Here is a 23,123-nt window from a genome sequence, read left to right as displayed (position 1 = left end):
TATAGAAATCGTTATTTTCATTGGTTAGATTATGAATGACGTTGAATTTTTATAGGTTAGATAAGGTTAGGTTGTTGTGAATGATGTTTAATATTGATTGGTTGGTTTATGAATGTTATTAAATTTTGTAGGTTAGGTGAGGTTAGTTGGTTGTCGATGGCGTTGAATCTAAAAGTTATGCATAAATTACACTAATGTTATTTAAATCAGTTTTCTTATTGAAGCATTTTTATAGTTTTTCTCAGTTGTGTAAACTTTGGCAAATTCATAATTCATATTATGTCATGCATAGTAGACGCTAATGAAACCTGTCAGGATATAATTTGCTGATGCTTTTATGAGAGGTTATCTGATTGGTGAGTGACCTCTTCGATTGACCAATGTACAATTTAATCAAGGAATTTCAAATACTATGTTAGGCAACTTATTGGTTGATGTTTTAATTTTTTATTTTAGTAAAATTAGATAATCAATATTTCAATTGTGTAGGCGTAATGCTTTTCAAAAGCAAATATTCAATGATACTGAATTTATTCCATTGTCAGACAAATATTCACAACGACTCACTTGTACGATTGTTGAACAGAAACTAAGCATACAAAATGGCAGAAATTTGAATGAGAATCTCTCAACAGATGCCAAATAAATTGACATACTCAGGTTGAGGTCAGAAACTTCTCAGACAACACTTGTAATTGTTGTATATTAATAAAAAAGTGTATTCTAAGGAGTAGTAGTTGGACTTTTATATTTCAAAACGACAGAATACACTCTAAAACACTTTGTATTCTTACAACTGTTATCCAGGAAAAAAATTTATAATCATTAGTTGAAAATAATCAATTTTTTGAGAAAAACTGGGACATTAATATTCTGAAATAAATTTTGGTTATGTTAGGTTTGGATTACTTTAAAAATTAAAAAAGAAAAAATGTTTTTAGTAGCTTAGATAATATTCAATATTGTTTAACCAAAAATGATAACACGTCAACAATTGAATATAAAGATTAATGTGAATTTGTTTTAATAACATTATACCAACATCATTATGTAAAAATTAAATAAAATGTAATGAATTTTAATAGCTCGTCAGCTGCTATGCGGCAAGTTCGTGCTAGAAAGAAAGAATATAAGTCGCGGTGTGTTGTAGCACACGACGAAACCAGATTTGAAACGTTGATTTTATAAAATACCGTATATCGCTTAAAAACAATCCTATTTAATTCGTTGTTATTAAAAATTGTTGAAATAGTATCGGAGATACACTGGCAAATTGTTAAATTACGGGAAAACAAGTTTTTTATTGCTAAATTATCAATTTAAATCTCTACTGATCGAAACTTTTGAAAGTTTTGAAAACAGGTGTTTGTTTATAAAACTAATTTACAACAAGAAAAGACCTAAAATAAACGAAAATTAAACATATTAATAATTCTAAGAAATAAGATTCTAAAGAAAAACAACTTTTTTGTACAATTGTTGAAAAAACTTAACTCGTGTGCATTTCGAGGCCCTAGTCAGGCCTGTTTGGGTGCCCCTCCTACCACTAGCGTCATCTTCCTCATATATGACCCGCCCCTACGCCTATCATTACTTAAATGTTGCAAAAACCAAAACAATCTTAGAAATCTTGTTGTAGAGAAAGTATTAGTTTTTCTCAACTCTTATTTCGAGCAAATAACTTATAATAATTATCAATTACCAATCATAAAATTGTATAATAAATATTATAACTGTGATTGTATTTCAGCCATATTCAATCAATATGGCATATGTCCAATTGAGAAAGAATAATTTATTTCACCATCCAATCTTGTATAGGTCTCTTCAATTTACTTCAATACTTGTAATTATTCTCTTTTCATTAATTGCTTTTAAGATCAATGTGGAATACATGTCCTTACGACCTTACTCCAGATAACATTTTTAATTACGATAACTGTAGAATTCAAGGGAGATCAAAAATCGATAATTCATGATGGTACAGTATCTTGGAGTTGTATCCACGATCCCGCTACTATAACTTGTTGAAACGAAACAAAAAAACGCGCTTCTGTTGGTTGCCCGCGGTGCTCGGGGCGGCCGCCCCACATGCCCCTGCTTAAGGACGGCACTGCCAACATAAATTCCCGAAGATGTTCCAGAAAATTAACAATTCAATATCTTGTTAGAAATCTTAAATATATTTTCCTGGACTATAAGTGAAATCTTGTTTGAAAATTTAATTACTAGATTTCTGTATTTATAAAAAGATAACAAATTTGATTTATATTTCATTTACTTTTATATTAATGCTTTTGTTAAAAGAGGATCTAGTTAGGAAACTGATTATTCGTTGTTTTCCATTTATTTGAGAAAAGTATAACTAAAAAAACTCATTTTTGTAGTAATCTCAACTGAACGTAACTTTTAAAGATGAAAACTTTTCAATAACAACGAGAACTTCTTGTTTATATTTAAAACTGCGTTAAAGAAATATAATAAATAGAATATATACAGTTATTATTTAATTATTTGATAACAAATCGAAGTTTCTAAAAAATATTTCATTTAGAGTATATAGTTTATCACAAGATAATTCATCCTAATTAAAAACCAAAAAAATATTGTGTAATAGTTCACTATTTGCAAATATCCTTGATTGATGTATTTCAGTATATTTAAAAAGGGTTTATTCGACGATTATTTAAAAAAAAATCAAGATCTTATGGAAATAATAATACCAAGACTATAAGAACAATGTTTAGTGAGGCATTAGTCAAAAATTTTTTGCTATAATATCCACCTATGACCAAATATTCGTTCCCATGTTTTAGTGAGTACTTGAGACAGTAATGTCTTGTCTACATGTCAAATGAAACAATTACCAACAAAAATATTCAACGTCATTGAAAAAAGATCCGAATTTGTAACTGTGACTGATGATTTTATATATATGCAAATTATATTTTTTATATGATAAATATTAAACAATACAAAATTGTAAAGTCAACATCCGTCTTAGAATACAAGACAAGAAAATAACTACCTTTCAGCTAAGAATCACCTTGGATATCTATACAACCATTGTTGAATATAGTCAACTGCAATAATATTACCAGTGAAACATTCTAAATTATCCGTGAACTTGTATTATAAAATGAATGTTCATAGGATAGCATCTATATACTATTAAACAATGATTTATATAAACAAAAAATATTCAGTGTGCAAATACCGGTCATTAGGTTGGGTATATTTTATAATGAACTTTGGTTTTACATGGTTTAATATAGGTTGGTGGGTTAAACAAAGTGATATAAATTTCCCAACAATAAAATTTATCTTACCTGGAAAAATAAGTTATATTTAAATGAAAAAAAGTATTTCTTATATACAAATTACTACAAGAATGTTTAACATTTGAAAATTTTGAAACTCACTTCACTAACACAATGTGATTTGGTTGTGTGGAATATTGATCTTTTGGTGCTCACCATATTTTTAAAAAAGTAAAGAAATTTCTACGCGAATGATATACCCACTTGGCAGTTAGTCAACAACTGTGTTCTTTAGCGGGTTTTTGCAATAAAAAGCGGGAAAGAAGCTCAGACAGTTCTCCTTTATTGCAACGGCTGAATATTCTAAAGCCAGGTTCACATCTCACATAAAATCTTGTGTTGCGTAGCATTCGGCAAAATTTTTTGCGACTCACATGATTTATGTCAAGTGTAGACGTAAAACTTTTTGTCATACACAACACACGCTATCTAGCAGCTGCCGGTTTTTCAACAAACATTAAAAGATTTGCGGGACATAGTATCTAATGTCATCAATTTGAAATGCGACGTACAGACAGCATCAATGCACTACGCATGACGCAATAATTTACATTGTTTCATTATTCGTTTTCCGGCACACATTTTTGCGCCGCTTCGACACAAGTATTTATGTCAGATGTGGACCCACCTTAAGATATCGTATTTGGAATGGAGTTAATGTTTCTATTAATAAAAAATAAGTCAGGATAGCATATTGGAATACAAAATTCATTTGTTTTATCAGGAGAGAATAGTACAGACAAAATTCATTTTAAAATGGGTACTAAATACACGTGGTGATAATCGAGGACCATTGCCTGACAGCTTTGTATTAACAATACAATGCTTGTAGTGTCAATGCATTTTAATAACCTTAATTTCATTAATTTTGATGTGACAGAATAATTTCCATGTTTTTCTCGATGTTATTTTTTCAAAACTGACTCACCTTATACGAAGTTTGAAAGTAATTTCCTTCTAAACGATTTCTTCGCTAAAAATACGTAATTAGAAATTAACATAGTATATTATAGTTAATAGCAAAAGAAAATTCGTTCATGGTCAAGTTGTGAAATTTGAACAATGCCATACATTATTTTAATGTGAATCGGTATTGACAATATATAGGTATACAGCAATGTGATATATTCTATACACTTGTTTATTTAGGTCCAATTACATGTTCCTTGAAATGATTTTAAAAACAACAAATCTCTTATAACTTTCAATGAATATATACTTATTCACACGGTAGAATATCAATGTCTTGCAGAATTTATACAATTATACGGGTGGTAAGGTGGTAAAATTTCTTGTTTAAACACAATTTATTTATACATCATTGTGAAATTCTGATATAACTTATGTTTTCAATCACTATTGCACTTGAAATTGGAGAACGATTATATTTGGTTTCGTTTGTAAAATACTCCAAACCATGTTTAATATTCGAGATTTTCGAGAATGATGAGATGCGTTATCAATAAAATTGACTGTGTCGGAACGTTTGGTGGGAGCTGATCGGTGAACCTCGGCCAAGGTCATATCTTCGTGGTAATGAGCATAGAATTGGGAACTTTTTTAAGCAGAGATAAGCAGTGCAACTTGTAGGAAACCGTCTTTATGCTTGAAATTACACATAATTTTTATAGTATCTTAGGTTAGGTTAGGTTAAAATAGGAGTGGATCAGGATTGATAGTACCTACTTTTGATTAAGAACAAATTTATTCCGTTATTAAAGATTGAAAATTCCCGATGTAGAAGTACAATCGATGTAGTTGGGTGCTATTAACCTAACATTTTCTGGGCTATCAATTTTGTTTCTAACAGTGTCTTCTATATAACCTTCTGCGACATTTGAGTTTTTCCAACCACCAAGTCGTATAAATTGGGGCATGTTTACTACTTAAAAGAGTTGCTTCTTTTTGTTTGATTATTTAATAAACAAAGTGAACATTAGAAACCGAAACATGAATTTATTTTATTATCTTTTCTTTAGCATTTTTAAGACAGGGTACGCTGTCCAAAGATCAATAGGTAGTATGTAGAATTTTGGTTTTTGTAACAATAATCGAATTTCGAATTAAATGTTACCCCTTCCGGCCCTTGTTTTTAGTTCCTATCAACTAATACATTTATTTCCGCATGGCAGACATCAGCTTTCATTTTGCAGTAATAAACTAATAGAATTAATCAGTTACACGATAATATACATCCAATTTGTTATAAAATGACGTTAAATAATTTTTTTAATTATCAATTATTACACCTATTGTTCAAATTATTAAACCGTTACATCGCTCAAGATTTTTTGTCAAGGCAAATATGCCAATAAAAGGATTATGAATACATAATTAAAAATGTTCCAAGGATAAAAATAACTAGTGCTTCAGCTGAACAATCGTTGAAAGTTTCAAGATTTTATCTGAAGTAACCATTTAATATTAAGATCATGCTACCTATTAAACTGTTGGTATATGTAGTAGTTGAGGGTCGTTTTTTTAAACTTTTTTTCGTTTTACGAAATTTTGTTAACTAAATTGTCAAATTGGTCGCGAAGAATAAGGTCGACAAAATAAACGTTTCATCAGTTTTGTCCGAGACGGCTAATCTAGCTAATGCCGAGGTCACACGAATTTCGGAAAAGTAGAAATAAATAGGCATGTTATACTAGACTGGGACTGGGCGCAAAACTGTCTGGGTGTCCGCCAGGACCGGGCTTTTATCGGTAGTGGGCCATTGTACTAACTAGAAGTGACACTTACTATGTTTCGAAACAACTTTATTATTATTTATTATTTGGTTTCGTTTGAATAGCAGTGCGTCGTGCAAGAAAAGCTTGAACTTTAGACACAACATTAGATATTTATAAGAGCAAAAACAAAACCAGGGATAGTTGGAGAATTGCTTGCAAAATAGTTTTTTTGAACGGGAATTTCCATCTTTCTGTGTATTGATCCTGGATTTTAGTTTTTGGCTGCTCATGGTCAAACTACCTAACCTGGTGTAATCTTAGGTAGTTGAGGGTTGACAATCCAAACTCCAAACGAGGATGGTCTCAGAAGTACCTGGCCTGATCTAGAGATGGCGCTAATTGTTTGAAAAATACCACCACGCCACGTTGTTTAGTATTTGTTTTGCAACCATCAGTGAATTTGTAAACATGGAAAAAATTGGTCATCGTTATGTGATACAATACTTTTATTCGAAAGGCATTAGCCCAGCCAAAATAAAAATAATTTTCATTGACTATCTCGAAAAAGAAAAAACTGTCAACAGTGAGTATTATGCGAAGATATTGAAACCTTTGAGCGAGAAAATCAAGCAAAAATGGCCGCATTTCGATAAGAAGAAAGTGTTGTTTCATAAAGACAATGTACTAGGTCACTCATCCGTTATTACAATGGTCAAAATTAATGAATTTAAGTTTGAATCGCTACCTCATGCACCCTATTTGCCAGATTTAGCACCCACGGATTATTTTCTGTTCCCAGACTTGAAAAAATGGCTTGGTAGGCGAAGATTTTCCAAAAATAGATACTTTGAGGAGCTTGACAATTCTTATTATGAAAAAAGGGTATCGAAGAAATTTTTATCGCATGGTATCTGCCATAAAAAGCTTGAAATATCATATTGGATATATATTCCTAACAAATAAATTGTTTGTTGCTCTGAATTTTCAAATGATTCGAAATCGGTCGATATCTGTTATTTTTCGAGATAGAAAAGCAAATCAAAGCTGAAACCCCCTGTACATTTCTCTGTATCTTTATTGCTAAAAAACACACGAGTTTTATAAGGATTTTACTAATCAAAACTAATAAAATTCGAAGTACAAATCGATGTTATCTTTCTAAAAGAACAAAATAAATAAAAGCTGACACAAATTGGTTTACACATTACGCAGACCGCCCGACGGATATTAAGGGTTTAAATCGAAATTTGATTTCAGACATACGTTATCCACAAACAAGAAAAAGTTTTCAATTTGTATGTTTATGACATTTTGGTGTAGCGTTTACTAAGTTTATTCTCTACAAAATCTAGATAGCAGTTAAATAATACCAACTGTTATATTTTGCACAATAATTATTTCTTATCGATTGCGTGTTTATACATATATATGTACAATAGTAAGTAGTTTGTATTTTATTACACGTTTCGTAAGTATAATGAACATTCAACCTTGTTTCGCTTTGTGAATTCATGGATAATCTAGCAATCTGAATTCTATTAATAACATAAACAGATTTTACAATAGATAATTGGAATATCACAATTATTTTAAAAACGTTTTATTGATTTTGTGAAAAGACAATAAAAGTGAAGTAGTGTTTGGACTTTACCACAAGCTGCATATATTCATAACATAGAATCAAAAGCAGCATGAAAATTTAAAAACTTTATAACCTATAAATAAGAATTCCAATTAGTTCAATTATGATATCACCGAAGAACTGACTCAACTATAAATCTTTTCAAGTTTATTAACATGTTGGCCGTGATAAATTTTTTAAAACTACACGTTAACTAATCTTCCGGTATCGAAAGTATTTCAATTGCTAGAAGCTGATTCGATATAAACATTCAATGTAAAGAGAAAGCTACCTTTGTTGTTATCCGGGAAGAAATCTAATGAGATAAAAATATCAAAACAAATTCCCTCCTGAAAAAAATTAGATCAATCACGTTTTTAGCGATTCAGAATCTCTGATAACTCACAATTTCAGGAATTTCAAGTGTTTCCCAACTAAATTATAAAAAATTTTAAGTGGAATACCCGTTGAATGATATTAGAAAATAAAAATGAAAGATTTCGGTAAATAGTACTTCATCCCCCTTCCGCTTGTAGATGCTAAATTATAATTAAAAATTTGACCAGAATGGCGCTCCTGTCGGACGAGATAACATATGATCGTTCAGTTCAGTCTTCCGTCCGTCTTATTTGGATATGCAGTCGTTCAGTTGAGTCTTCCGTCCGTCTTATTTGGATATGCAGTATTAAAAAATTTTAAGTGACTCGTCACTTTATTTAAAATTTACACGAATGCGATAGTAGTGATTCCTTAGACTCCCTAAAGAATTTGATAGAGACATAATGAAAAGTACCAGAGCCGGTATTTCGCAAAATTCCGGGAGTTACAGTGACCCTTAAAGTCAGTATAGTGTACTTCCACACTGTTAGCATGAACTAAATTTTTAACATCTTTCGAGGTGAAGTGTAGAATGAATGCAACTACATTCTTTACGAGTCTTTTAGCTGCATTTGTTGGTCCATTTAGGTTAGAAAAATAATAAAATTTTGCATTCACATGACCAGTAGAACTTCATGAGTAGTTCGGTTCGATAATTTTTTTTAAATGTTTATAATATACTTAATATATCGCCTAAGAAAAATCATATGACTGCTACACATGCGCGTAACCCCCGGAATTTTGCAAAAATATCGATACGTAAAATGTATACATTATCTTGAATCGAGAATGCAAAAGCTATTCTGAAAAATTAATAACAATGATTGAATTATTTATAAACTTCAACAAAAAACTGATTAATTCGCAAATTAAATCCTAAATCTTGAATCATGACGTTCATCTTTATAATAATTACGAAAACTTATATGTAACTGAAAGTGATTAACTGTAAATTTTTTCTAGTACGTTAATGTGAATGAACAATTCAACAACAATTAATTATATTGAAATATGAGTATTTGCATGTGAATAATTTTCTGCATATATTATTTAAAATAACATTTTAATCATTCAGTATCGAGTATACTTAATCTTAAACAAGATTTTAGATATTCCATGGTCAATGAAATGCCGTACGTGAAAGGATTGTATTTTTAATAATTTCCTGCATTATCTAGTAGTATAATTATGGGGTGTATATTAATTATAGAGTAAGAAACCATTTTTAATATCGTGGGTATGAATTGAATCTTGATATTTCTTGTTAGTTGTGAAGTTTTCTTTATTATTCATTTTATTGTAATAGGTAAGACTAGTGAACCCATTCCTCTTTGGAAACAGTCAAAAATGCCAATGAAAATTGGGCAATCATTCAGTCAGACGTACCGGAAATTGTAAGCGTTTAAAATCGAATGGTAAATCCAAAATGGAATCAATTGGAAGTCGTATTTTTGAAACTGATGTGAAAACAAAGATCCGAGAAATGGATATGCAAAATTTAGGTGCATTGATTTTATTAGAAGACGAAGAAGGATAATGATAATATGAGTTTATTACTGTCCATACGAGAGGTAGCCAATGAATCCAAGATCCAACAACCGAACATTATATCCAACAGACGAAAAGCTTCCTAATTCAAATAAAAAGTTTTAACGCGTTGTGGTTGGTGATGAAGCTTTTAGATTACATAAACATCTCGTGAAGCCTTATAGCAAGTTGTTTGCAAAATCTGATAGGACTATTTATAATTATCGATTATGCAGTGCAGTGCACTGAAAATCCATTCGATCTTCTGTACCAGATTTGTCGAATATTTTATACAATAACAGCGATAAGGTTAGAATTGTGCGATGAGCTGGTTATGGTAACTTGTTGTCTACGTAATCTATTAAGAGTTTTTTATGAAGAAGTTGCTCTGAACTGGTAGAATGATCGTGTCTTTAGACTATCTAGTTAACTGATATTACTAAGATTATAAATAAACTACAGACATTTATATAAAAAATCACGTATCTGTATCTTCACTTTTTAATGTATCCTTCAACCTTCAAGTACCAACAAACATGACATGAGTTTCCGATTTGTATATTATCGATATGGACATATTTCAAATCCCTGATCTATTTCCGATTATCATTAGATTTTATGGTATTCTCCTTCAATTAATCACAGTGACAATGGATATTCAAATAATGCTTTTTTTTAATTACTAATGTATACAGCATCATTTCATTTTTATTTAAATTGCGAAGAGTATTGACCTGATTATTGATGCACAAAGTAAATACATACTGATATTACATAAAAATTTTATTTAGCTAATTAGGAAACAATTTTTGATTATTCAATGATTTTTTTAATTGAGTTTTTCTGTGAAATTCACGTCGTTAAAATTTACTACATATCCTATAGGGAGAAGCGAAATAATATTAATCTTTTAACTTATAAGCACACTTCAAGATGATTCGTAAACTTAACTTAACCTAACCTAACCTAGGCACACTTCAAAATGATTCGTAAATTTAACTTAACCTAACCTAACCTAGGCACACTTCAAAATGATTCGTAAATTTAACTTAACCTAACCTAACCTAGGCACACTTCAAGATGATTCGTAAACTTAACTTAACCTAACCTAACCTAGGCACACTTCAAGATGATTCGTAAACTTAACTTAACCTAACCTAACCTAGGCACACTTCAAGATGATTCGTAAATTTAACTTAACCTAACCTAACCTAGGGACACTTCAAGATGATTCGTAAATTTAACTTAACCTAACCTAACCTAGGGACACTTCAAGATGATTCGTAAACTTAACTTAACCTAACCTAACCTAGGGACACTTCAAGATGATTCGTAAATTTAACTTAACCTAACCTAACCTAGGGACACTTCAAGATGATTCGTAAATTTAACTTAACCTAACCTAACCTAGGGACACTTCAAGATGATTCGTAAATTTAACTTAACCTAACCTAACCTAGGGACACTTCAAGATGATTCGTAAACTTAACTTAACCTAACCTAACCTAGGGACACTTCAAGATGATTCGTAAATTTAACTTAACCTAACCTAACCTAGGGACACTTCAAGATGATTCGTAAATTTAACTTAACCTAACCTAACCTAGGGACACTTCAAGATGATTCGTAAATTTAACTTAACCTAACCTAACCTAGGGACACTTCAAGATGATTCGTAAATTTAACTTAACCTAACCTAACCTAGGGACACTTCAAGATGATTCGTAAACTTAACTTAACCTAACCTAACCTAGGGACACTTCAAGATGATTCGTAAATTTAACTTAACCTAACCTAACCTAGGGACACTTCAAGATGATTCGTAAATTTAACTTAACCTAACCTAACCTAGGGACACTTCAAGATGATTCGTAAACTTAACTTAACCTAACCTAACCTAGGGACACTTCAAGATGATTCATAAACTTAACTTAACAACCTAACCTAACCTAGGCACACTTCAAAATGATTCATAAACTTAATTGAACCTAACGTAACCTAGGCACATTTCAAGTTGATTCATAAACTTAACTTAACCTAGGCACACTTCAAGATGATTCATTAACTTAACCTAACCTAGGCACACTTCAAGATGATTCGTAAACTTAACTTAACCTAACCTAACCTAGGGACACTTCAAGATGATTCGTAAATTTAACTTAACCTAACCTAACCTAGGGACACTTCAAGATGATTCGTAAACTTAACTTAACCTAACCTAACCTAGGCACACTTCAAGATGATTCATAAACTTAACTTAACAACCTAACCTAACCTAGGCACACTTCAAAATGATTCATAAACTTAATTGAACCTAACGTAACCTAGGCACATTTCAAGTTGATTCATAAACTTAACTTAACCTAGGCACACTTCAAGATGATACATAAACTTAGATGGTATTAGAATATTTGTTTTTTCAAATTGTGTGCTTTTCTAAGAGCTATATTTTATAACAGAGACTAACGTCAATCTTTCAACGGAAGATCTAAAAGAATTTTGAATTTTCAAAACTGAAAAACAACAATTCTTCTAGAAACATTTTCTCTGTATTTCTGTACGTTATTAATTTCAATATTGTTATTTGAAGAAGCCGTCAGACGTTGACGTTGATAAGGGGGTCGCCTTCCTCGGATGCGCCTACCTGGGCATGAAGAGGGGGACCGGTTGCAAAGAACAGTTCATTTTTATGAGCTCAAGTTGTAAGCAATCGTGTCGAGGGATGAATAGTACCTGAATCCCAATCAGGTGTCACGAACCTACTCTTCCCCAACCATTTACTACCTTCAAAGCATCGGTAGAAAGCGATTGGACCGGTAGAAATCAAAGCTCTGACAATTGCATTTGACAAGGCTCGGCTCGCACAACGCAATATCAGTGGAGCTGAGAAAAAAAAGAAGGAAGACTGCCTAGACGGCAAATGGCCTTGGTTCTACTCTCTAAAAGCCGCGAATCTACACCCGCGGTAAGGCCTGGTGCCAGCGCAAATTGGGACGATCTAATCTGCAGCTGGCTATGAGTCGAGCAGGACAACCAGATACCGGCTTCACGGAAATACAGTGGTTTCTATCCGGTAGCCGAATTAAGCTACATTCTTCCGCTGGTTAGAACTCATATCCTAATTCCTCAAAAGGATCAATCCAAAGCTTCTGATCGGCCAAGCGTCAAGTGGGGCACAACGATGCTGTATAGTGAGTGTTGGATTATTAACAGAAAAGAAGAAAAAGGAACTAAGAAGGATTTTCGGAGGGGCGTATGTGGAGAAAAACTAACACACACATCGAAGTACTGTATAGTCAAGCTGAGATAGGATATATGGTTAGAATCAAAAGATTCCTTTAAATGGGGCATATAGCCAGAATGGAGGAATATATTTTGGTAAAAAGATCCTTGTAAAGTAAAAAAAGAGCGAAAGGGGAAAGAGGGTGTCCACGGAAAAATTGGTTGAAGCTTGTAGACAAGATTTACAAAGAATAGGAATATAGATGGAGAAAAGCAGTACAGAGACTCCAAGCTTTGTGTCTATAAGGCCTATTGAGTTGTTTAATATTCCTTATAGTTTCTCGCACCAGAAAGAAATTTAAATTAGACATTTATTAATTAATATAAATCCTGTAATTATTGTTAATTGGTTATTGCGAATAAGATTTCACGGTAGCCGCTAATAATAATATTCACCTTCAAATTTTAATCATGACTAATAATCATTGCGAATAAAATTTATTTTTTTTAATTCTTTTGATGTTTGATTGTTTATGTAATACCTAGAATGGCATCAAAAGGGAAGTAGCTAATCTTGATAACGTTCATGTAATATTTTTCGGTCACAATATATCATATTTTATAATCGAATGCAATATCAGTGTATGTTGAAGAAAACAACTGGTAACAGTTATAATTAATCTTCTCGGGAACCTATATCGTGCAGCTGTTGTATTAATAACGGACGATAATACCCAACCACATCATAAAAGAACCCTCAAAGAATAGAAAACTGAAGTGTTTGATCGTTTGGCCTGGAATACTTCGTTTTATTAGAAAGATCTCATTTAACATGCCTACTGGATCAGTTTGATCCCGTATGGATCTAACCCACAGTAGTCAACCGTCCCAGATATACCAGGACAGTCTTGAGTTCCATTCGCTTGTCGTGTATCCCGCCTTGTCTGTCCCCGGAACACGGATTGTCCCGTATTTGGGAGTTAAGCAGGAAAAAACTAACAGAAGAATCTGCCGCTAGGAGCGAAAGTTGGAAAGAGTTCGTAAAGGAAATACAATGGTAACAGCTTATCAAACCTGTACCAACTAGGTGGTTATCATTAGGTCCAGTCCTCGAGAAGATTCTGAAATTTTATTCTGCTCGTTAAAACAATTGCTAGACCTAGAAGCGTTGGACCAGAAACATTTGATCACCGCTATGTATCTTCAGTTTCTTGCTATTGTATACGCCAATAGACTTCTTCAGAACACTGAATCAAGCGCTACTAAACTCTTCGCAACAACAAAGAAATACAATTTATTGGTTTCAATCTGAGGATGGCCAAGAATAAAAAAAATGAAGAAGTTTTTCAATAACTCTATGAAGAAAACATTTTCTCTACCTATGACAGAGGGTAATTCTTTGAATTATTTTTAGAAGCTGCCTCTGCACTTGAGAAAAAATCTCTAATCGATAATAAATCTTTTATAAAACCATTTTTTTCTAAAGTTAGCAAGCGTGTAACTTTGACAGTAAAAGAGAGTTGGCAAGCCTGATCCAAGAAATTTGATCTGTCCGGGATTTCGGTCGCCCGGTGTTGGCAAGCCTGATCTAACCTGTTTAAAAGCTGGTCCTTTGTTACAGGAGGGAAATGGCGGAATATTACTTAACAATTAAGTAAACTATATGCGCAGATATCTCCAAATCACAATAAATAATCTATCGATTGATTTACACAAGTAAATAAATTATTGAAAATTATTTTTATAAATTGAAACAATTAACAGTTGAATGCTAACAAATTGAGTATTTGCACAATTAATGTCACGATAACTCGACAAACAAAGTCGTAACATACTTCCATTAGAAATACGTCACTTTATCAATAACTTTTTAACGTATACAGGGTGATTAATAAATAAAGAACTATTATACAATGGGTATACAGTGAGATACATTTAAGATAATATATTATGAAAAAAATATGTCTAGAAACCGCAAAAGATTTGAAAGTGTACTAAAAAGTAAAACCTAGGAATAAGTTGGTAGGTATAGCTTCAGAAGTTGGTAATAATAGTTGAAACCAAAAGTGTGTTCAAATTTGATATAAATTTTATCTCTTTAAAGATGTCATATTCTATAATCTCGAACCCACACTTTTCAGTTTTTATTATCTCACAAATGTATATGAAATGGATATATAAAACGTCTATTATATAGTATTGCCCACGATATTCGCGTTTACGAGAGTCTCGTCTCTTAAATTTGCCTTGCGAGACAAATCGAGACTTTAGAGAAGCCAATAAGCAAAATACTAATTATATCGATGAGATAACTGTGTATGGCGACATCTAATACATTTTTACAATTAAATATCTTGTAGTAGTGGAAAAGTTATTACTAGACTTAGCAGCGCTGGATTCACAGTCCTTGGCTAGGTCAGTGATCCGATGGTAGGATGATCTAGTATAATCACGAGCAACTCTCAACCAAACCCGCTAATTAGATAATTCCAATGAAATAAAGTATCTAGAAACCATTTTCTATAAAATCCTTGGATAGATTTTCCTAAACCACTGGTGGTCATGTGGAACTTGTTGGAAGTTCGTTGGCAAGACATCGGGGCTAAGATGATATACTGGGTGTACCAAACAATCATCAAATTGTAAGCAGAATAATGAAATTTAGAGTCCAGTACACAATATCATCTAGGTGTATGTGCTTAAAAGCCAAAACGTCCAATTTACAATCCTATATCTCACAAAGAATCAGACTTACACCCACCGTTCTTAATATTATTATTTTTGCCTTCTATACTTGTTACTAAAATTTTGCGCATAACTTATGAATCACCCTATTTATAATTTATATTTATAAATGGATACAAATCGCAATTCAAACATTTCTTAATGTACTTAGAAAGTATAAATATTTATAAAATAAACCGCTAGTATTCACCATCTGTCGGCGTTTATTCACCACCACCGAAGACATTTTTTTATACAACATATTAATGTCATTACTTACAATAATAAAATTGATTTTTGCGTTAATTATCTAATAACGTGAATAGTGATAAATCGATGAGAAATTAGCTTCGTTCGCGGTAGATATCCTAAACATGCTCTATCATCAGATTCATGCACGTTCGGAATTTGAAATTCTATGTTCGTGGACCACAGATTTCTAATTCCGAACGTGTCCTAAATACGTCCAATGTATCATCGGATCTTTGTGAGGATTTTTAATCTATCGCGAGCGTATATTTACCATGAACTAACCTCCAACCTATATGTATTTGAAAACACGTAGTAGTTACTTTAATCAGTAACTATCAACAATAGGTTATCTTGCGATATACCACAGAGTATAAGAATGTCAAACTAGACGATCATAAATCGCTCGTAGCGTTTTGCATGTAGAGAACACATCCTGAACAAAGCATGCGCATTTAAAACGTTTAGAAGATATTCAGAATTCATTCGGAATGTCATGAGAACGTCAAAGTCTGTTCTTTAAAACAAACATTTATTAGTTTCAAATTAAAATTTGATAAATGTCATGTTACAAGTTATCTACAAATGGAATGAACAATGAATGAAAAATTAATTCTGCAATATTTGGAATTATAGTATTTTCACACAACCATACTGCTACGCATGCGTCTTTAGTTATCTCCTGCGTCGACGCGACGTAGGTAGAGAGAAATCACGGTAACAAAATATAATTAAGTTCTTAATCGACGAATTATTCCTGATATATTTGAATAAGTTCCGGTTTGAGGTATAATGAGAATGATAATTTGTTAGAAAAAATAGACCATTAATATATATAAATCAATTATATTTATATATGTACGTATTATTTATAATACATTTCCTTATGTTAGGATATTCATTAGAAATAATTTGAATATTGTTTTAATTCCTGTTTGTACAAATATCTGTAGTATCTTTCTATTATAAATTCGAAAATTACAACAGAATTTTTACAAGGTATAATGTATACTCAGAAACGAGGATGTCCAGAATAAACTTTAATATATTAGAAGCTGTTTTTCTTTTTCATTTTCAATAATAATAATATTAATGGTTAAGAAACTTTCGTTTTTTTGTTACATAAAAACTTTTATCAAATTTTCAATGTACTACGATAACCAAACAATATGTGAATGAAAAAAAATGGCAATTGACACAAAATACTAGCTACATTTAAATATATTATTGCTCAATAAAGAATAAGTACTTCTGTTTTCGTGAACATATGGCTTTTGGAAACTCTTATTTAAGTGTGACATGTCAATTTGGTTAGGAAGAAGGTTTCAACCAATCACACTATTTTTTTAATAACCTTAATTCACTACTTCACAAAGATTTCCCATAGTATAAAGGTATATATGAGGTAAAAGTATATAAATATGAATTGTACCATTTTAAAAATCAAGACTTGAGGTAACAATCTCTTTTATTCAATCTGGGATTCAAATTAGTTGTTTCCAAAAATCTGTCTTCATACATCATGTCGACTCAACTAGATTGCAAACACATATAAAATATGGAATTGTTCACATAAACATCTACTCCAGGACAAAATTTAAAATGTTTATTCCAATTTTAGAATAGCTGTCATAAAATAACGGTTATTAAAAACAAAGTAATCACAACTTATAGTTCGTACACTTCCTAAGCTAACAATTACAAAACAAACATCCTGTGTTAATAGATGGTCATGGAAATTAGGTTAAATTTTCAATCAATCTTAGAATAAATTAGCTCTGGAGAAAAATGGAGATCATATTACTTTTTAATAGTAATAAATAAATTTTAGTGACGTAGTAAATGTATATAATGGTTATTTCTAAATTCATGCGACAATATTTAGAAGGTGATTATAAATTTTCACAATAATCATGTATGGGCAGACGAGAATTCCCATGAAATTATAGAGCAGCATTTTCAAAATGGGATAACTTAATTGGGTCTCATTTTCGGACGCCGATCTTCCTAATCGTATTCCAGTTGGATTGGTCAAGGAGGGCCCCAGCATTAACCTCCTCGATCTCCAGAGTTAAATCTTTGTGATTTCTGTTTATTTTATTTTATTTGTATTATTGGTCTACAAGAACATCCATAGTTTATATCCACGATTTAAAGAATAGTATTCGAATAGCGTGTAACACCATAAGAAATACATCTTTGAACGTGTACGGCAATCCATGACACGTAGGCTACATTAATGTATTTTGGCTAGAGGTGGTTATTTCTAGCATTTATTATGAATCGTATTGCATCTTTATTACGATATTATCGAATTATTCTCTACATTTTTTGGTTGAACGTTTCTTTCATATTTATTTTCCTTTTTTGAGATATTTCCAAAAAAGTAATTTTTATGGAATTCAAATTTTTCAACTGAAAATTTTAAAGTATGTAGCGAGAAACATTAAAGAAATTAGTGAAAACTGTAAAATTTGTATAAAAAAAATCAAGACGATTTCACAAATATGGTTTAATATCACATTTACGTTTAGCCACAAAACCATTTGGCAATTGACACAATTGGAAGTTTTGGAGGTTCAAGATCCACAAAAAAATATTTACATTTGACACAAACCGCTGATGATTCCATAAAATTTATAAAGAAAGTATCACAAACAGTAAATGTTGGTATGGTTCTAACTGATCAATATTCAGGAATAAAATGGAAGGAATTTAAAAAATTTTTAAACGATCAAGAAATACTTATGATATTTACAGCAGTAAATGCATAATTTTCAAACTAAATAGGAAGAAATTAGAAGGATTTATTTAGGATACAATTCATAGAGTTGATACCGGACATATAAAAATAGAATCCAACCTTTTCCATGTAACGAAACTTCGCTTATCTATAGGTTATAATGTCTATGGTAGAACTGTCATGGATGTCACAATAACATTATCGGTTATTGTGGATTGGGTGATGTAAATAGTTTTATTTTAAGAATTATTTCTTATTCAAGAAAGAATAGAAGAAATAAACTTTAGATTTTGTTTTTTTGTTTTCGGAGCAAGACATGTTTATTTTAACTAATCCAAACAATTATATGTATACTAAAATAATTTTATATTGTAAAATGTAGACTTACTTTTTGAATGGCAATTTAAATTCTCATTTTATCGGATTATATAGCGACCTTATGACATTTTTTTAAGTATCTAAAAATTCAATAAAAACATCCATATTCAAATTCAATATTTATGCAACACTATGATCATCATCATTTACAAATAGCGTAACTAGATATTCGTATCTATTTGATTTTTTCATATTCATAATTTTATTTTTAAATTATTAATTTTTTATAAACGTGGACTTACCTTTCTTCAACGGTGAGATTTGCTAATTCTGGTACACGACACCAATACTTTTCCGGAACTATAGTGATAAAAATTTGAGCAAAATATACAAATGCCACATTACATGCGAAAGGTATCATCAATAAAAATAAAATTTTTTGATAAATTCCGAACTCGCCTAGATGAGGTAATAAATCGTCGAAATCGAAAGGTTGTACATTTTTTTTATCATTTTCCGTTTGTTTAACAACACCTTTTTGTAGAAAGTCCAGAGAAAACTCGTTTCTCTTTCCATCAACTACACTTTCATTTGACTTTTTCGGATTTTCATCATTTGGTTCACTGATATACCCATCATTACTGTACGCCGAACTTTCGGATGATTTTGTTTCGTCTTTAGGTGACATTTTCGAGCGGTTTATTTATTACGATTAGGCTAACCTCTAAGGAGATTATTCCCACTCGTTTAATAGGAAGCGGCGGGTAAACTGAAACAGCGATCAACGGTTTCAGCGTTTTTATAGACCATACTTAAGGTCGAGATGAAGCTGACAATGATCTAGCTTGACTATGATATGAATCCCCCACTTTTAATTACACACAATTCGGGAGTGCGAATTTATTAGAGTGTATGTCATATAATTAACTTTAGTATTCATTTCATAAAAAAAAATACGTTAAATACTAGCATCGTTGTGCAAATTTTAATCTTTCATCCTTGGGAATTAACAATAATTTTAAATTTGTATCTCAACTTTCAACAATAAATATACAAGGCGGCTATAAAGTAACTGATTGATTTAATATTAATTAATATAAAAACATGTGTTTTTTGTTTTCATAAATTGTTTTGTAAATAATTAATAAGATAATAAAGTAGAGATATGCCTGTGTCAAGTTCCAGAAATACAAGATTTAGTTTCCATGTACTTGATACAATTTTGATTTTTGACTCATTTGGATTGATTCAATATGAAAGTAGAAAATATATTTATCAAAGGCAATCAAAAGAATGTACTAATTCCAACGCACTCGTGTGGCCAGATAAATGGGACTTAATTTGAACTTACTATATCATATTTTTTCAGACGTTTGTAAATCCCACAAGATCAACAGTTTTTCTCTTTCTATCTAAAGCATTGATTAAAGCCCTTATTCCACCTTACTAAATTTGGACGTCCTAAATGATTTACGGCCGGTTTCATAATACATTTAAAGGAAGCTTTAAATTTAAAGTTTCCATTAAATTAAGCCGCGCGTTTAATAATTGCCATTTATGAATGTTCTTTTCATTTGAATTTGAGGTTAACGTCAGAGACGGTTCACTTTAGCACATTAAAGTCTCCTTCTACACTGACCCAGGCGTTTTTGATAAGTTTTAAAACAAAGGTTTATGAATGGCTAGACATCGTGTTACATTAAGTTAAAATTCACGCTCATGCAAAGACGAAAAATCGACATAAACATAAAAACGTACAACTATGTCCGATGCTCGACTTCGGATTCGTAATATTGAAGCTCGTTGGCCAGGTTCCGTACACGACCGGACAATATTAAATAACAGTGTTTTGAAAAGGCAGATTGAGGAAAGACATCGTTTAATGGGTTACAGAGTTATCTAATTAGGAGATACCTTATAACGAAAACTCGTTGGCCAGGTTCCGTACACGACCGGACAATATTAAATAACAGTGTTTTGAAAAGGCAGATTGAGGAAAGACATCGTTTAATGGGTTACAGAGTTATCTAATTAGGAGATACCTTATAACGAAAACTTATAAATCTATTACAAGAATGTCGTAGAGGGGAAATTTGTGTATCAATCATGTAAAACCTTTAATACTTACGATTAGAAATGATAAAAAAAATTATTGAAATGAAAAATTGAATTAAAGAATTTAATTGGTAAACACAACGTATAATAGCTCTCTATAAGAAATATTAGTGACAAAATAACACTCATTTCTATGTTTCATTGTTTTTTTTTTCTAACGACACGTATTTGAAGAGAACAACCTTCTTTTAACGTCTTAAAGATGTCTTGATTTGAGAGACTGTTACAAATCGATTATGGAACCACTTCACTTTATATAATAACTAAGTTAAAGTGCCCTTTAATCTAAATGAATCTTCAGTTAAAGTGCCAGTTAGAATGGGATTATGAAACCGGCCGTTAGTATCTAAATTCAGTTAAATGGCAACGTTCAAAAAGCTAGAATCCTTATTTAACTTCTTAAATCGAAAAAAGTTTGGCTTCTTACTGACTTTATAATTTAACAACTTAATTAGGAAGCGATTTAAGAGGTGATTGATCTGGGAAAGGTGTAATATCGTTTAAATGCATGATCCACTGCGTGAGGACGTGCTGATTTTTAATGTGTCATCGATAGCGAATCATGCGAGTGCACGATGTCGGTGGCAAAAAAAGAATAAGATTAGTTAGTAACGTAATCGAAATGTGTACATACCAAAATAATGAAAAATATATCGACAAAAATAGAAGAAAGGGGGGATTTGAAAAGCATCTATGAAAATGCGACAACTAGAACATTAAAAAAAATCGATTACTTTTCGTAGGCTAGACTTACGAGTAGACTTGTTTGTTGTTTTGATAGACCGGGGTTGATAATTTGTAAGATCAAAAAAAATTAGTACGATGAAACTCATTGGGGGCTTTTTTTGGTCGGGAAGTGGAGATGGAAAAATTTAATACCAGAGTTGTACGAAATAGTTTCCATAATTTTTGAATTCACTCTTTTTAGATAAAATAAAATAGATATAAAATAAATAGATAAAATGAAAATGTGAAAATTTAAAAAAACCAAATTTTTGATTTTTCATTTTCATCCTGTAGAAATTATTTTTTTCAGAAATTCAGTGGAAAAAATTTTTGTCACAAATCACTGTATATCTTTAAAAAGTTGCTTTCATTTCATACCATTTCATTGCGTGAAATAAATAATTATTTGGTTTCATTAATCATCTCGGTAATTTCATTACTGATATTTTCTGGTGAGAAAATTCCAGAATGGAAACTTTTACCACTGTATAACATGTACTTAACGGAAATATAAGATGATTATGTTTTTATTATTAAACACCGGGACAGCGCGTACGCAGTCCCGACTACCAAAAATTACGCGCCCGAGTTATCCGCATTAGGGATAATCGCAGGGGTCAGCCCAACCGTAGTGCAATGGAAGGGCCTCGCCCTGGGGGAACCGCCTTATTGATCACGGTAACCCCTACGCCAGGTAAGTATGATTTCATATTGTCGATGCTAGTATACGTTCACAACTTCTACGATATAAAGAAAACGGCGATAGCTACGCCATCTATACACATTAGCAGAGATTAAGTTCTTAAGCCATGCTACACCTATAAATCGAAGACTGTTGGACTGGTTGCATAAATTCCATATTATAAATGCTTGAGAGAATTTAAAATGAATTTGAAAATGTAATGAAGACGTTAATAGAGGTAACATTATTAATAAATAATTCAAATTAAGTATCCAACAATATTTTTCAAACATTATATGTAATGAAAGATTTTTATATGAATTTACAAATTGAAAAAGTATTTTCCAAACATGATTCAATAAATAAAACGATAAGTACGTGGAAAAAATTCTCAAAAAATAATTTTATAACATTCGTTTCCACATGATGACAATTCCGAAATTTATTAACTACAATTTTATAGATCAATTATGAAAATATGAAATTTGATTGCGGTTGTTATTTGTATTTGCTATTTCCTGTTTCAAAAATACTTCCTGCTTTGCGTTGATATAATTATGCACCCACCTATTAATATTATTAACTTCTAAGTATTGTATTAAAAATATTTATCGATTCCATTAACCTTGCAATTAGCGAAGTATAAAATTGACTCATTTACATAATGTGTATCGATAAGATTTCTGTGAAATTCAATAAAATATTTATCTACATGGAACAGAAATGTAGCTATCAGCTAATTGAATAAATCTAAATCTTTTCCTATAGTGGTAATAAATTCCAATATTCTGATGATACTCATTTCAAATTACTAACTGTATTT

At 31.3% G+C, this 23,123-nt stretch overlaps 1 protein-coding gene and 1 non-coding gene across 2 annotated transcripts in view; both read right to left on the bottom strand.

Moving 5' to 3' along the window:
* Window positions 1-20,617, bottom strand: part of LOC130445232 (organic cation transporter protein) — a 35,520-nt gene extending 14,903 nt beyond the window's left edge. The window contains exon 1 of the mRNA XM_056780782.1: window positions 19,080-20,617. Coding sequence (XP_056636760.1) covers window positions 19,080-19,465 — 386 coding nt within the window. The 5' untranslated portion in view covers window positions 19,466-20,617. The remainder of the gene's footprint in view (window positions 1-19,079) is intronic.
* A 1,540-nt stretch (window positions 20,618-22,157) lies between these two features.
* LOC130446151 (U1 spliceosomal RNA) lies at window positions 22,158-22,320 on the bottom strand. The gene has a single exon (XR_008910116.1). It is a non-coding gene; the product is annotated as a U1 spliceosomal RNA (small nuclear RNA).
* Window positions 22,321-23,123: the final 803 nt, after the last annotated feature.

The sequence above is a fragment of the Diorhabda sublineata genome, chromosome 6, assembly GCF_026230105.1.
Source record: "Diorhabda sublineata isolate icDioSubl1.1 chromosome 6, icDioSubl1.1, whole genome shotgun sequence".
NCBI lineage: Eukaryota > Metazoa > Arthropoda > Insecta > Coleoptera > Chrysomelidae > Diorhabda > Diorhabda sublineata.
The sequence above is the reverse complement of the archived record's forward strand: the minus strand, read 5'-3'. Positions and strand labels throughout refer to the sequence as shown.